Below are 16419 nucleotides of genomic sequence, written 5' to 3' on the forward strand. Positions count from 1 at the left end.
ATAATGAAACAGACAAAATACTGAACGAACATCTCAAAAGCCTTTGCTCTTCACCTGTAATATGGATTTATTTTCCATATTTGCTGATTTTTTTATTGTTTTTGATAAGTCTTTTGAATAGTTATATTTATTGTTGTTTGGTTGAGAGGCTGAGCAGATTTGGGCACAATTTTGTGGGAAACTGGCATGCAAATAAACAGATGATGCTGATGGAAATAATTTTAGCCTAGGCCCGGACACTAAAAACTATAACAAAGTGATGCTTTTGGAAGATGCTCAATGGAACACAGAAGTCACCAAAATAATCATTCAGTGCTTGGACACTACAGACAAGACCGGACTCCCAGGGTTATCTTTGAGATTGTGATGGATATACAAGATGTCACAGCATATTGGCCTCAACCCAATAATGGCTTTGATATACACAGCCATGACTAACCTGGATTGAAAGAATGGTGGTTAGCTGAAGTCCTTCCACAACAGACAACCCACTAGCAACTAGACGGTCTCATCCTTTATATATCCAACCAATCACTGCAGAGACCATCTGATCAGGACTCTGTTCTGCACAAGGTCAGAACCAGGAAGCACCAGCCTATGGTAACTCCCTCCAGCTGCGTATCAGACAGGTTCCTTCTCTGTTCTCTTTGGGGCACCTGTCAAAGACTTTCCTCCCTTCCATACAGAGAATTTTTTTTAATCCCAGTCAATATCTGAACACATTTCAATTTGTTTTTATACGTGTGACTGTTTTTAATGTACAGTGGTACCTTGGGATGTGAACGGGATCCGTTCCGGAGCCCTGTTCGCATCCTGAACAGAATGCAAGACGCGACAGCACGTCTGTGCGTGCGTGGGTTGCATTTTGCCGCTTCTGCGCATGCGCATGATGTCATTTCGACCGTCTGCGCATGCGCGAGCAGTGAAACCCGGAAGTAACGCGCTCCGTTACTTCCAGGTCACCACGGAGCGCAACCCGAAAGCGCTCAACCTGAAGCGTATTTATCCCGAGGTATGACTGTATTGTGAAATTGCTTTTGAGATTCTTCCTAGTAAGAGATTGGTATTTGTTGGCATCCATCAGTCTCGGAAGACAACGGAGGAGTTCGCCTTTGGATGTGAAGTCAAATTCATTTCATTTATGAAGATTCCATAAACGCAATAACTAATGATGGAATTAACAACAGACCGCTTTGGAGTAAAGCAGAGCTTTCCCCACCTCTTTCCCTGCTGATTGCATGCAGTTATACCTTGGGGGTCACAATAAGGGGGAGAAGATGCTGTATGCTTTCAAGTCACATCTAGCCAACTGTTATTAGAAACATAGTGAAAGATTAACTGAGCCTTTCATCTGATCCTGCAATGCTCTTCTAAAGTTATAGGGGTTTTGTTTCCAATTTTTTGGGTTTTATATTCCTAATATTGTGTTTCACTGCCTACTGGGCTACCGATTTATAGCCCCAAAATTTGAATTAGCCCATCTTACCCTAATCTGATGCCCTCCAGATGCTGTCAGGGTACAGCTCCAACCATCTCTATCCACTGGCCCTGCTGGCTGGGGCTGATGAGGGTTGAAGTGGAAAACATCGGGAGGCCACTATGCAGGGAGACGGCTGAATCAGTTCTATGAAACTGATAGGACCTCTTGCCAATGCTGGCCAGTGAACTGGAACTTATCCTGACAAAGAATTTGCTTGGATGGAATGGAAAGACAACAACAGCAGCCTTCTTAATCCAGCTCAGCAGAGACTTACCAACAGTCATTGGTTCTGGCACAGCGGCCGAGGGCAGCAGATCATGCAGAGAGTTCTCTTTGACAGGGGGGCTCACTTCTTCCCTGATTTTAAAAAGGGGGGAAAGGTAAACCTGAAAAAGAGCCTACGGAAGACATTTGAACTACAAGAACAAGACTGGGCACAATCCATTTCAACGTTCAACTCTCATTCATTTTGATTGCACCATAATGACTAGAATTAGTTATCCATAACATGCCACTACATTATCCAGATCCCCAGAAAATTGAGTTCCCTTGACTTTACTCCTGACAGAGTCCCAGGCTCATGCACCAGCTCCCCTCTCCAGTTTCCTTTGTGAACTATTTGTTACTGCAAGGCATAGTTTCCATGCACACCTCATTTTGAAACACATTTCTCCGAGGGTTTGCAGGCATGAATGGTTTGCGCTAATCAGTTGTTCCTTGGCTCAGATGCAACAGCAAACTATGGCTTGCATAAACAAAGTAAGTAAAGAAAGAGGAAGCACACAAGCCTGAACCTCGATCATAAACTGCCAAACCATGGTTTGCCATTACACATATACCAAGCTTTAGACAGGAAGAAAACAGAAAGTTGTATGGGCTTGTTTGAAAAGTAGAAAACTTAATCTGCCTTATACCTGTAATGTGAGTTGGCATTTCCCCGAGCCAATTCTCCTGAAAAATCAGGTGTTTCGTGCTCATCACCATTCTCCAGGTTACCTAAAAGAGCACATGGATAACACTGTTAGAAGAAAGATGACATAGGTCCTAGTTCAATGTTACTTTCTTCCAGGCACTGGTCCACTTTTGAAAGCAACCTTGTTAATTTTCACTCTCAGAATTCAGCTTTGTGAGAAATCCACTCTGGGACAATTTCATAGAGTGCAATGATACACTAAATTAAATATTGTAATCAAGGGAATCAGCCAGTACGGAGGCTGAAATCCACCGATTACTCGACATCTTTATTTAAGACTGACAGCCCGCTTGCCAAGAATCAGATCCCTACAAACCACACAATAAAGTGTGCAATGCTAGACTTAACTACTAAGCAGTTATAGTTCACATAACTCAGTTCAATGGGACTTAAGAGTATCTTTATGAATTCGTAAAAGAAAAAGAAAAAATATTTGTAAAACATTACTGCATTCTGCAACCTTTAAGTACAAGAATTCAGGAACCAGGACAGATTACAGAAATTAGGTATAGCACTACCTGTAGTAAAATAGAGGTGTTATACGTTTCCGAGCACAATTCAAAGTGTTGGTGTCGACCTTTAAAGCCCTAAATGGCCTCTGCCCAGTATACCTGTAGGAGCGTTTCCACCCCAATTGTTCTGCCTGACGCTGAGGTCCAGCACCGAGGGCCTTCTAGCGGTTCCCTCATTGCGAGAAGCAAAGCTACAGGGAACCAGGCAGAGGGCCTTCTTGGTAGTGGCACCCGCCCTGTGGAACGCCCTCCCACCAGATGTCGAGGAAATAAACAACTACCTGACATTTAGAAGACATATGAAGGCAGCCCTGTTCAGGGAAGTTTTTAATGTGTGACATTTTAATGTATTTTTAATCTTTGTTGGAAGCCGCCCAGAGTGGCTGGGGAAACCCAGCCAGATGGGCGGGGTACAAATAATAAATTATCATCATCATCATCATCATCATCATTATACAGTCACTTTGCAAAGCCCAACCACTAGTTGGTCCTCACATTGAATGAGATGTGGGTCACGGTCACTGCCAATTTACAGAAAAGTAACAGCATCCTGCCCGGAGTGAACAACTTTTGGCAGACAAGCCAAAAATTGTGATTGCTAGGATCCCAGTTCCCACCCCACCCATCAGTGACAAGGTCAAGGATAACTCCCCTGCCCCAACCTTAGAGGTGGAAAGGTGACAGGGGTTTGCCGGTTTGCTCACTACGTGGACCAAGGCCCTCTGGGAACTTCCACCTGCAGCAGCCAACCACTTCTGCCCCCAGCCTGACTCCCAACGTCAGAACCATGTTACCGGCAGGGCAGTCTGTGCCAACTCTGCAGCTCATGAAGACTTTCCAAAGCCACTATGGAGAGGAAAAATTGGCTCAAGCCACTCCCTACTAAACCAGGTCTCTTGCTTGTCCATTGAAGGAGAGAATTATTTTAGAACAATGGAGGAAAATCTGCATTCACTGTCCAGTCTTCAGGCTGGATATTGGTTTTGCGCTGGATGTTTAGACTCGGGAAAGGGAGACCACATCTGTCTTTGTCAAGGGACTAGGGCTGGAACCCGCTTAGAAGGAAAAAGACTCACACCCAGGTTACTAGAAGATATGCATCAATAGAAAGTAGTCTACAGTATGCAAGTAAAATTCAATTTATTGCTCTGCTCACTATTGCCTCTGGCTCAGGCTCTGGCTGCCAGCTGGTGCTGGAAATTTGCCCAGCAAGAAATGTGGACCTCGGGATGGTGGTATTTAAGGACTAAGGTACAGCTACAGATGATGAATTGTATCTACACTTTGTGCACACCTGTTGAAGCTGATGGGCAGGACTAACTTAGGTTCATTACGTTCAGAGGGTTTGCTTAGTTGGGTATGACCCCATGCCCCATAGCCATTATTTTTCAGCTCCCTCAGGATCAAAAACAGTCCTTTTCAAAGTTAGATGCTCCATCAAGCCATACCTGATCAGCTGTGCAAGAGGCAGGAGAAAAGGAAAACAGAAGAAATGGGGAGGGGAGGAGGGAATTTGACTGTCAGACAGGTGATTGACAGCAGAGTGTCCGACAGAACATTTTGAAAAGTCTCCCCTCCACCTCCCTTTTGCATTCAATGGGACAAGATCGTTTAGCCGGGCATTTCCAGAGGCCAGTTCAAGTGTCACTCTTCTTTAGATCTCTAAAGGAACTCTTGCCATTTGCCATTGTCTCGCTGGCTTCTCAGTGTTGATGTGTGTTGAAAAAAAGATGCCGAAACAACAAATGCAAAGGACAGGTCCTTGCGCTGTGTCCCATCTGCACTCAGAGAGAGAAGGAAGGTGGTCCGGGCACTTGAATAGCTGCAGCTTGCCTTGCTAGCCCCAGAGAGCTGCTTCTTGCTAGGGTTTTCATACCCTCCAAAATAAAGCCTTTTATAACAAGATTCCAGTGCTCTACCATAAGGGTTTATCTGTATTGGGGAGGTTTGGGGGGCGGGCAGAATTGCAGGGCATCTGAACCCTTTTCAGTCTTTAATAGAAAGGTAGGCATTCCATTTGGAACCTGACAATGGCTTTTTAAAAGAGAGGCTTTGATCAATTGTATGCAAGCCTTTCAACTATTTATACCATGCTGCAGAGTTAAATCCACAGGAGGGCACTGGATGCAGCAGTTAACCCTTTCAGGTCTTTTTTACTCATAGCTGCCAAAGAGAAAAACACAAAAGGGCACCATCTACCCAAAGAGACCCAGCGAGATGAATGCAAGTTGCACAAAAGCTCAAATTTTCATTCTATGTGATGATTTACAAGTGACTGTCAATCTTCAGGCTTGGCACCTCTCTTTCTGTTCAGCGATGAACTATATTTTCCTTGTCAGCCATATTTTTCATGTTAGCTATTTGCACGGGCCACACTTATTTGTATTTCGTCTTCTCTCCTCCTTCTATTAATAAATTACTCCGAGGTCTAGTGGAATGTCAGCAGCCTTTGACTTCTCATTGTACAGGCTGTTTCAGTTGCTCACTTAGATGAACAGACAAGCTATTGAAAGAAACCAACTTCCCCACACTACCTTTGAGCGGATTAAAAATGTTTGAACTATAGTGAAAAGGACCAAGACAACCTATTATTGGAGAATGCGAGCAAGTGAGCCAAATAAATTGATGGAGAAATAGGCATATTTTTTCCCCTGACATACTGGAATAGCGAGTACAATGATAATGTATATATGTTTTCAGTTTATTGTGATGTGTATTTTTAAGTAGGAGTTTTATTTACTGTGTTGCAAGTAAACTTCTTAATGCAAATTTGTTATGAACAACAGTAACAGCAATAACAATACTACATTTACCTCTCCACTACAAACATACAGAAGGCTCACTAGGCAAGGGGAGAGAAAAGCGTCAAAGAAAAAATTACTTCCTTGCATGCCTCCTTTAAAATAGCCCAACATTTTGTGTTATGTCACTCACCCTCCATGCATTACAGTTACAGTATTTTTCGCTCCATAAGGCGCACTTTTTTCTTCCTAAAAAGTAAGAGGAAATGCCTGTGCATCTTATGGAGAGAATGTGTGGTCGATCGCTGGCTCCCTTTCTGGCCCGGCCCCTTGCCCAGGCCTCCATTGTTGAATGTTCTGCAGACAGAGGCTGTTTGTTTCCCCAACGACATGTGACTGGCTGATTAGATTATCAGTCTGGAAACTGTAGAAACGGCTCCCTTTCCTTTCTTAAAGAAGCTGCAGAACTGTGAGTTGAACCCCATAAAAACAGGATTTTTTTCCCCTCTGCAAAGTAAGCTCAACAACTTCGAGCTGATCCTCAAAAAAAATGGGCTTTTCCCCTTTGCAGAAGAAGCTGCACAACTGTGAGCTGATTCTCAAAAAAGTGGGGCTTTTCCCATTTGCAAAAGAAGCTGCACAACTGTGAGCTGATCCCCCCAAAAAACTGGGCTTTCCCCCTTTCCTCCTCTAAAAACTAGGTGCCTCTTATGGTCAGGTGCGTCTTATGGAGCGAAAAATACGGCACTTGTTTCAGGCAGTCTTTGAACTTGGCTGCAAAGATATCAACTGTTAACAATAGATACTCACCAGTCTGGGTGAAAGAGCCCACAGCACTGACAGGGAACAACTCATCAGAATCATCATTCAGGACTTGCAGAGGAGACCAGGCGCAAACCAGCGAGTTGCTCGTGACACCCTCGGACGGTCTAAATAACGACCACATTTTTCAAAAAACAAAAATTGTGTATAACATCAGGCTTTAACTGGAACACAGCCTTTCCACGAAAACAAAAAGTGTGTTCAAACTGCAAACTATGTCTCTCATCAATTTCTGATGGGTCGACTACAGGGCTGGAAGGAGTTCTCAGGTTGTACAAATATTTGGTTGCATAAAGTAATGTTTATTCTCATTTCTGAGAAACTGACTTATAAATTAAGAGTGTTTCGGGGTGCAGCTAAACCTATGTAACCCCCCCCCCAATTTGGCAGCCATTTTTTACTTATATGACAAGCCAATCCTGGGGATGGCAAGTCCCAATGAAACGTGGCTTTATTTGGTTTCATAACATTTGCTTTGCATTTTCGTTGTATTAGGTTGGGTTTTGTTGTAACATCCAACGCATTGTGCAGTCTCTTGAAAATGTACTTTAGTTTTATTAGGCAATGGCTGTGAACCCGACTGTCATTGTTTTGTACTCCCCCACCCCGACACACTTCTGTTTTTATTTATTTCTTACTAGATTACTTTAACTTCATAATTTTGTCTTGAAAATAAAAAAAGTAAGTGTGTTCAAAGCAGCTCACAAAACATACATACAAAAGTATGTATCAACATCCATGAACATTTTGGTAAACGTGTCTGGTCAGCTATCCCAACTTTTGCTATTTTTATTTATTTACTGTTCCCTTATTGCTACTACATTCATATCCATATGGTTCCCCTCTCCTCATTTTACCCTGAAAACAACCCTGTGAGGTAGATTAGGCGAGGGACTGTGACTGGCCAAAGGTCACCCAGCGAGCTTCACGGCTATGCAGGGATTTGAATCCTGGTTTCCCAGGTCCTAGGCCAACGCTCTGACCACTACACCACACTGCTTGCCCAAAGTAAGAAGCACCAGACTCTGCACAAACACCCAGTACCAGGCAAACACTCTGTATGGCTGTTGTGACGTGAGCAGTGGTTTGAATGCAGACACAGAGGGCATGGGTTCAGCTCCATCATTAGCGTCACCTACAGAAGCACCAGATCTGGGCCTTGACTCTAAGCATGAATCCAGACGCTTCATCTATCCATCACTTTACATCCAAAAATTTCAAGGCAAGGCAAAAATTAAAAAATTAAAAATCTGCAAAACAGCATCATGTTGTGAACACAGTACAGGGTAGAAGCCCAGAAGTTGATATGGCACACGGGGTGAGATCATCCTTCCAAGGCGGCTTCCCAAAATAAGAAAGTCTTCAACACGAGGGCAAAATAAAAAACGGTCAGCCCCTGTCTAATCTGAATAGGGAATGACTCCAATGGGGTATCATTCACCACAGTGTAATTATGTACCGCCTTCTCAGATGAAGATAATATATTCAAATTTTAATGAATTGTTTTCTGCAGCTTTAAAAAAAACAAAAAAAGCACCATTTTAAAAATCTGCTATGTACGATTTGAACTCTTTCGTGTGCTACTGGGGGTACCCATTCCGCACTTTGAGAAACACTGATCTAGGGTGATTGTAAAGTGTCTTGAGTTTCCACTAATAATAAGGGGTTTTGTTGCAGGAAACGTCTAACCCAAATCCAAAGCCAGCTCTGCAAGCTCTTCAGGTAAATGTACCAAGTGATTTCTTCCGAGATCAGGTCTCACTGAGGATCCAAACTGCCCCCCTGTGGCAGAACTGCCTGTATTTCACTACAGTTTGCATCAAGCTCCATCTGGCATCTGAGCTGGCCAATTTCTTCGGTGGATATACATGGGTCCTTGCCCGTCATTCCCCTGCTCTGGCTATCTGCTCCCAGCCGCTGCTTCTTCCAAACTTGACCGTGGAGCTTCTCTTCACCAGGACTGGACAAGGGCTAGCACTGCACTGGGTTAACGCAATGCTGTGGCATTGTATGGACTGTACGGTCCTTTGCTCACATGCTTCCTTTGTGGCTCAGACGTTGGGCACTTGCTTTGGTTGCAAAAGGTCCTAGGATCAATCCCCAGGGGGAGCTAGGAGCTGACTGAAACCCAGGAGATCCACTACCAGTCATTCTGTCGGTAGACCAGTGTTTTCAAAAGCTGGGTCTCCAGCTGCTTTGGGGCTACAATTCCTATCATCACGGACCACGGGTCCTGCTAGCTAGGGATGATGAGAGTTGTCCACAGCTGGGACCACTGGGATAGGCAATACTGACCTGGATGGACCAATAGCCTGACTTTGTAGCAGGCAGCTTCCTACAGTAGATCTTTAAAAAGGATGATTGCTTTCTAGATAAATATGTTCTTGTGCATGCACAAGCACACAGAGAGAGAGAGAGAGAAAGAGGGAGTTGCCATTTTTCAAAGTCCAAGAAGATTCATGACAAACTTGGCCAAGGCAGGACAGGTAGCAAGGAGGACTCTGCCACCCGGTTCAGAAAGCGGTGAAAATGAAATCCCCCAAAGATCAAGGGGTGGGGCAGCTTTTTCAGCCCAAGGGCTGCATTCCCTTTTGGGCAGCCTTCCAGGTGTGGGGCAGAGCCAGAGGCAAAAGCAGATGGAGCCACAAATGTCATTTTTTCCTTTGTACGGTAATTTCTGCACACACTCGCACACCCATCTCTAGCCTCCATTCAGGCAAATTAGGGCCAGTATCAGAGTTGAAGGACACCTTCAAGCCAGGCAAAAACACTTGGGGGTTCAAAGCAGGGCCAGGGTGGGAGTGGCCTGGGGAAAGGGGTACGAGGGCCAGAGAGAGAGACTTGCGAGTGTGGAATTTGGCCCCCAAACCTGAAGATAAAAGCCATGCGAGACAAAACAACCCCTGAATCTCTTGAGTTTGCCTCTTAATAGGGAAATGCCACATGTCTTGGGACACTGCAGAATACTCACTTTCCACAAGACTCTGTGTCTTCTGCCATGCAGCGGTTTCCTAAAATTTTGCCGTACGCTTCGTCATTTTCATCCACATCTTCATCGTCTATACTTTTCACATCCAACTTTTGGAAGCCACAGTCCCCATTGAGATATACAGAATCATTTTTCAACAAAGGCACACTTTGGTCCCCGCTCAGTTTAGCTAGCGTCTCTCCGGGGCCAGGGGGAGAAGCTACGTAGGGGGAAAACCTGTCCAAGTTTTCTTCGGAGCTTTCCCCTGCAACAATTCCCCTTAAGACATCCCCCGGGTTTTGTTCATCTTCCTCATCATCAAACGAAATGATATTTGTGACTTTCTTCTTTTTCTTCGTCCGATCTTTTCTGCATTTTAAATCTGCAGAAGAGAGAGAGAGAGATGAACACAGAAGATTTCAAAACACACAGCCTATAAGAAAAGTGGTTTTGTTATTTTAGAAAGCTTATTCTAATTTTACAGGGTAGCATATATGCAACTGGGGGGAGGGAAGAGTGTGAATTAATAGTTTTTCAGGATTCTAATAACAGAACTGTAGAGTTGAGAGGGACCACGAGGGTCCCTAACTCCCTGCATTGCAGGAATCTTTCACTCAATGTGGGGTTCAAATCCACAATCCTAAGGATTTTCATGCTCTACTAACTGAGCTACTTAATAATTATGCCTAAGCCTAGCTTATTTCTAGAATCAAGATTTTATAGCATGTCATTTGAAACCATGGTTTTGTGATAGCCACGGTTTGTGATAGCCATGGTTTTAAAATTCCAAGCTTGGTTTGAATTCGCAAATGTATAGGTGAACTGCAACTTAAGTGCTACTTTTCCATTTTCCAGAGGTGAAGCAAATTGTTGCAATTTTATCAGTTCAGACATCATGCCAAATTATGAGCTTTTAAAAGGTGGCTTTGCACAGCTGTAGAAAGGAAACCAATTTCTTATGAATTTATTCTTCACGTTATCGCTACAGCTCATATGGATTCCCGACGGCAAACACAGATATGACCTAGAACAATATAGCAGCTTGTCATTCTTAACTTTACAGCGAGAACTCTCGACCTAGTTGCCGTCTCTTGCATGTCTTTTCCCCTTGATACAGACAGAAAAGTCTACAACTTAACTGGCCTATTGTGTGTTTATCGGAATGTGTTAGCTGCTTGACCATTTTATTGCATTTACATCCCCCCTTCCCTCCAAAGACCTCAAGGCAGGGCATGTGGTTCTTCCTCCTCCCCAATACCCCCATAACAACCCTGTGAGGTAGGTTAGGCTAAGAATTAGTGACTGACTCCAGGTCACCCAGTGAGTTTTGTGGCTGAAAGGAGTTTTGAACCCTGGTCTCCCGTGTCCCAAAAAGGTCGCAGGTGGCGCTGTGGGTAAAACCTCAGCGCCTAGGACTTGCCGATCGCATGGTTGGCGGTTCGAATCCCCACAGCGGGGTGCGCTCCCGTCGTTCGGTCCCAGTGCCTGCCAACCTAGCAGTTCGAAAGCACCCCCGGGTGCAAGTAGATAAATAGGGACCGCTTACCAGCGGGAAGGTAAATGGCGTTCCGTGTGCTGCGCTGGCTCGCCAGATGCAGCTTGTCACGCTGGCCACGGACAGTGCTGGCTCCCGGCCTATAGAGTGAGATGAGCGCACAACCCTAGAATCTGTCAAGACTGGCCCGTACGGGCAGGGGTACCTTTACCTTTACCTCCCATGTCCTAGTCCTGCTCTCTAACCATTGCATCATACCATGCAGAAGCAAACAACTGGGTACATGGAAGAGGCGCTGCCTAAGAGATAAGGTATGAGTGAAAACCTCCCAATGTTCAAAATCACAGCGACCATCTAAAAGAAGCCTCTTTTCTTGCAGGCTACCTCTGTCAATGCAGTCGGCTCAGTAAGACTTACCACCGCTGAGACTCTTCGATAAAATGGGCAAGGGGTCGGCATCTTGATCCGATTTGATTAAGATCGAAACAGGAGAGGACGCCGTGATTTCTCTGAGGAGGCTGCTAACTCCTTGAGTAGATTCCTTCAACAACGAGGTCACATTCTGTGTGGATTCTTTGAGAAGGTCAGAGACTGTGGGAGGGCACTTGCTTTGCCCATTCAAATCCTTGTTATCAATGTTGATTGCAAAAAGAATAGAATGCAGCCCTTTATATAAAAGCAAAAAAAGAAATGCAATGTAACTCAGGGGACAAATTTACAAAAAAATATTTATTTCATAAAATGTATATACCGCTTGATTGTAAAAGAAACCTCAAAGCGGTTCACAAAAAGAAAAGAAAGAACATTATAAGGCTACTTGATCCTTTTAACTTCCCCTCTGTTGCCCAGCAAGGGCACTACAGTCAGCTAATGGAACCCAGTTAGTTTTGCTACAATCTGATGATTATCAGCTTGTGGTAACACGGATGAGGGATTTTTCACTGGTGGCATTAGTCCTGGGCAATGTTCTCCCTGCTAAAATATGGGAGGGTGCCATCAGCAATGGCATTCCACCAGCTCCTGAAGACACAACTGTTTAGGCAAGCGTTACCCTGAAAGGAACTTGTGATTTTACTGTTTAAACCGTGGGGTGGGGTTAAACTGTTTTTAACTGTCATGCTTATTAACTGTTTGTTTTAACTGAGATTGGAACTGTCGTTGGGCATTTCAACTGTGTATTGATTTTATAGATGTAACCTGCTTTGAAGCCATTTTGGCACAGAAGCAGCATATAAATAAATTCATTTCTTCCTATCAGTGCCAAAAACGTTACCCAGCACTGTGTGTTTAAAACATTTCTAGTCCAGTCTTCACCACAAACTGCCCCACAGATCAGACTGGATGATACATACCAGCCGCCATAGTGGGAATCATACTAGAGCGCTCTTCATCCATCATGAAGGACCAGTCTTCGTAGAAGACACTAGATGTTAAAAAAAGAAGGCAGGACAAAAAGGTAAACAAATCTATACATACGGAAGAGGCTGTGGTTCTTACTAACTCCACTTCAGATGGGGACAGGAGAAGCGCTACACTACTTCTATAAACTGAAAGAGAGCAGAAAAGTGGCAGATGTGTTGCCCATGACACTTTTATGATCTTAAAAAAAAAGTCAGACTTCTTTACTACTCTCTTCCAACTCTCAAGACACAGATCAGATACCAAGACTGCACTGTGGCAGAGTGAAGCCAGCCTCAGTTTAGAGAAGAGGCCGTAACTCGGTTACGGACAAAGGACTCCTCAATAGTAATGATCTATAGTACTTTGTAAGTTGCTGAGGCTTAACATTGCCGAGTGCGTTTTTAAAAGCTCAGGGACTGGCTTTCTCCAAATCCCATTAAAACTACTATAAAGATTGTGTATAAAGAGCCCGCCAACCTATCCCCACCACCACCCTCTACAATGCTAACAGCCACAGCAATAGCCAAACACCAAACACAACAGGGTGACCAAACCTCATAGCCATCAGTCCCTCAAGCCAGCCCCATGCATTACTCATCTGATTCCCAACCTTGCGTTATGCCCAGACCAGCCACTCTATACAGGAGTTTCCCAACAGGTGGCTTTCCTGATGTTGTTGGACTACAGTTCCCACCAGTCCCAGCCAGCATGGCCAATGGTGGTGGATGATGGGAGCTGTGGTCTAAAACATCCAGAGGGCACCAGGATGAAGAAGACTGCTCTAGATGAGCGAAGGGAGCGAAGGGTTAAGGCATAGGTAAACTCTGATCTACAGAGACCTTAGCTGTGTTATGAGGATTAGAGTCTGCATCCTGAAAAAATAGAGCTAATGCAGACTTTTCTTTGCACAGTAAACAGAACTCTCTCATGCACACTCTTCCATGGAAGATACGTGAGCTAGAGAGGGCCAGATGCAGCTATCAAGTCTAATAAACCATGGATTATGAGCCCTGAGAGACAGCCTCCATCCCCACACTTGCCTTCAGGGCAGCAGGTGAACAGAATGAAATGGGAAACCATGGTTTAACGAAGCACCGAGTCAGGAGGTCAAGGGGAGGGATGGTGACAGAGTGCATGGGCACAAGGCTCATTCTCCAACTAATAAACCATGATTTATCAGACAATTGCACTTAAACCAAGTCAATATGTATGGGAGCATGTGGAAGATTGAGCAGGAAGTGTGTGTGTATGAAATGATATAGGCCAAGTGACTTGCCTAAGGTCAGTATCTGTTTGTGGGTTTTTTCATACAGCCTCTTGGGTACCTTAAAACAAAATTGGAAAACTGAAGACTCATACAAAATTGTTATGTACCTAATGCATTTGGAATCATCCCTATCTATCTATCTATCTATCTATCTATCTATCTATCTATCTTCTGCTGCAGCAGAATTGCCTATAATTGCGAATTACTTAAATTATGAACAAACACTTCGCTGTTTAATATCAAATTAGTACGTCATCTGTTCATGCCATAAATAGAAATTTTAGCCTGCTGCTGCAGTTTCAGGCGGCTCATCAGGAAGCCTCTGCCAGTAGAAATTTACCTGTCGGGAAAAGGGTCAAAAAAGGGAAGTTACCTCAGCCTGCTTTTATCTGCAAGCAGCATGTGAAAGTATCTTTCTAAGGAATGTTCATTCAGCGCACAGCGCAGCCAAGCACGACCTCTGCCAACGTCTGTGGTAATATTCCTCAGGGAGTAGAAACGCTGCAGCTCATGTTTATTTAGAACCTCTTTCACATAGTACCAGAACACCGGCTCTGAAAAAGTATGAATTCATAGGCACACATAAGGTGATCTGAAATCTTATCGGCAAAAATCCCAGGAGACAGAAAAGTACTGCCTTCGTCAACTCCACAATTCAGATGGAAGGGGGCCATTTTCCAACAAAGCACGAACAATAACTTAGCTCCAGTTCCCCTTCAGCTCACCCAGAGAAGACATCCTGGTTTCTTCAACCATGCTTTCCCACGACATTCAAACTAGGATCCTGGTTAAAGGGCTCCCTACAAACCAGGATTGGAAGCCTGGATCCTGATTTGCAGGAAGTGCTGAAACCACAGGTGCCTGGTTAGAACATCACAGGATGGGAAACAGTGGCTAAGGAACCAGGCAGTCTCCTCTGCAGCTGAGCAATCGAGGAAAATGCAGAAAAATAGGAAAAAAGATACATAAACTCATTGCTGATTCACACAAACGATGTTGTTGTTTTCGACCGGCCTCATTGCATCTGAACTGGGCCTCATAACCCTGGTGACAATTCCCAAATAATCATTATTTCAAGTCACACTTTTTAATCTTCGGCCAATTGCACGCAGGGTAATTAAAGCAACAAGCTACCCATTCTGTTCTTGAAAATGCTAGCTGAATGCTTTGAAACCAGTTTTCCAGCTGGTTGATAATGTAACCACATACTGTATCTTCTTGAATGGAAATAGCTTTGAAGCGATTCACAAGCTATCCCTACAGAATTGAATTTTTACCGCCAGACCTAATCTCCTGTGTCGAAAGGTCATCATACTCACCGTTTAATTAGCATAGCCTAGCCAAACTTGTTGCACAATCCAATGCAGATCTAAGTCCCACTGTGTTCAAGAGGGTTTCCTCCCAGGCAAGTATGCTTAGGGGAGAACATTTCTGCTCCTGATTTAGGGGAAATTTTAATTAACAGAGACGTTTAAGGATAAGTGCCTGTTCTTTAAGTAGAGTATTAAAAACAGATTCCAAGGAATTGAAAAGCTTGATAATGGGTAAAGAGATTATAAAAGCTTTTGCTTTCCAAGTCATCTATTTAGCAAACCCTCTTCAAACTCTTATGATGAGACCAGCATCACAAGTACATATTAAAAAACTACATTATCCTGCCTCAAACCATTGTTCTACTTTGCTCAGCATTGTCTACACTGACTGGCAGCCGCTCTCCAGTGTTTATCTCTGTCAAGTAGGGGGAGGGGGGAATAAAAATGATATGTTTCTGGATAATATGTTTTGTTTTAATTTTGAATTAAAAAAAATTATTAAAAAAATAAACATAAAAGTAGGATATATGTGGATCGGCTCAAAATAATGCATGCAGCCCACCACAAAAAACGGTGGCTGTGCACACACCATACATTTAAAGGACCCGCCCTACCCCCAGGAAATAACCCTGGAAACTGTAGTTTGTTAAAGGTCCTGGGAATTGTAGCTCTGGGAGGTGTAAACTACAGTTCCCATGATTCCTTGGGGGAAGTCATGTGCTGTAAATGTATGGTGCATATGAAGCAGCGGAGACCCAAACTAATTAGAATAGCCGTTTCTCTGCCATTGCAGCAGCATTATTAAAATCTCATGTGTTGCCAGCTGTTTACATGCAAGTCAGACTGTTTAAATTTTTTTTTACCAAAAAAAAGAAAAAGAAGAGCTGAGAGCCATGGAAGCCCAAATTACCCATTTCAGCTTTACTGGAGAAGCCTGCTGCCTGCTTGATAGCTGCTGCTGTTAAGGCTAATCCCCGGGTCCTCTTCAAGCCATGCTGAAGCACAGATTCGAACTGAGCACAGAGACATGTAACTCTGCAAAACAGACAAAGCTTAATAAGAAGCACCGTAGGAAAGGGAGAAGGGGAGAAACAAGATTTAAAGGCACTCTCCACCTCCCAGCTTAAGTCAATGCAAGACGGTAACGATACCCCAGTTTAGCACAGAAACCTATTTCACTGATTGCTGCAATCAGGCCTCAAAACCTGCTGGTTCCTGCTACTCATCCGCAAGTCAAGGTCAAAAGAGGCTTCCTATCCACTTTACTCAGCAAAACTGGGAAGGCTGGGGAAGCAGAAGGAATGGGAGCCAAGCCCGAGGCAGAGACCCAATCAGAGAAACAGACACAGTTCACAAGTCCTACGGCATGAATTTTGGGGTTGGGTGGAAGAAATGGTAAAGAGGTGCACAGGATTCACGAGCAACTGGTGGATTCCACTGTTAACCC

The 16419-nt window shown here is 44.0% G+C and overlaps 1 protein-coding gene across 6 annotated transcripts in view; it reads right to left on the bottom strand.

Moving 5' to 3' along the window:
- Positions 1-16419, bottom strand: part of SNX29 (sorting nexin 29) — a 213788-nt gene that overhangs the window by 184592 nt on the left and 12777 nt on the right. For 5 of the 6 annotated variants that reach the window (XM_053364008.1, XM_053364009.1, XM_053364010.1 and 2 more), the window contains exons 4-11: positions 15883-16007; positions 14033-14213; positions 12344-12414; positions 11409-11657; positions 9500-9878; positions 6517-6635; positions 2395-2476; positions 1755-1837 (exon numbers count right to left, since the gene is read on the bottom strand). In XM_053364008.1, coding sequence (XP_053219983.1) covers positions 1755-1837; positions 2395-2476; positions 6517-6635; positions 9500-9878; positions 11409-11657; positions 12344-12414; positions 14033-14213; positions 15883-16007 — 1289 coding nt within the window. The remainder of the gene's footprint in view (positions 1-1754; positions 1838-2394; positions 2477-6516; positions 6636-9499; positions 9879-11408; positions 11658-12343; positions 12415-14032; positions 14214-15882; positions 16008-16419) is intronic. The other variant, XM_053364012.1, reaches the window with a different exon arrangement.

This window comes from Podarcis raffonei, chromosome 14, assembly GCF_027172205.1.
Source record: "Podarcis raffonei isolate rPodRaf1 chromosome 14, rPodRaf1.pri, whole genome shotgun sequence".
NCBI lineage: Eukaryota > Metazoa > Chordata > Lepidosauria > Squamata > Lacertidae > Podarcis > Podarcis raffonei.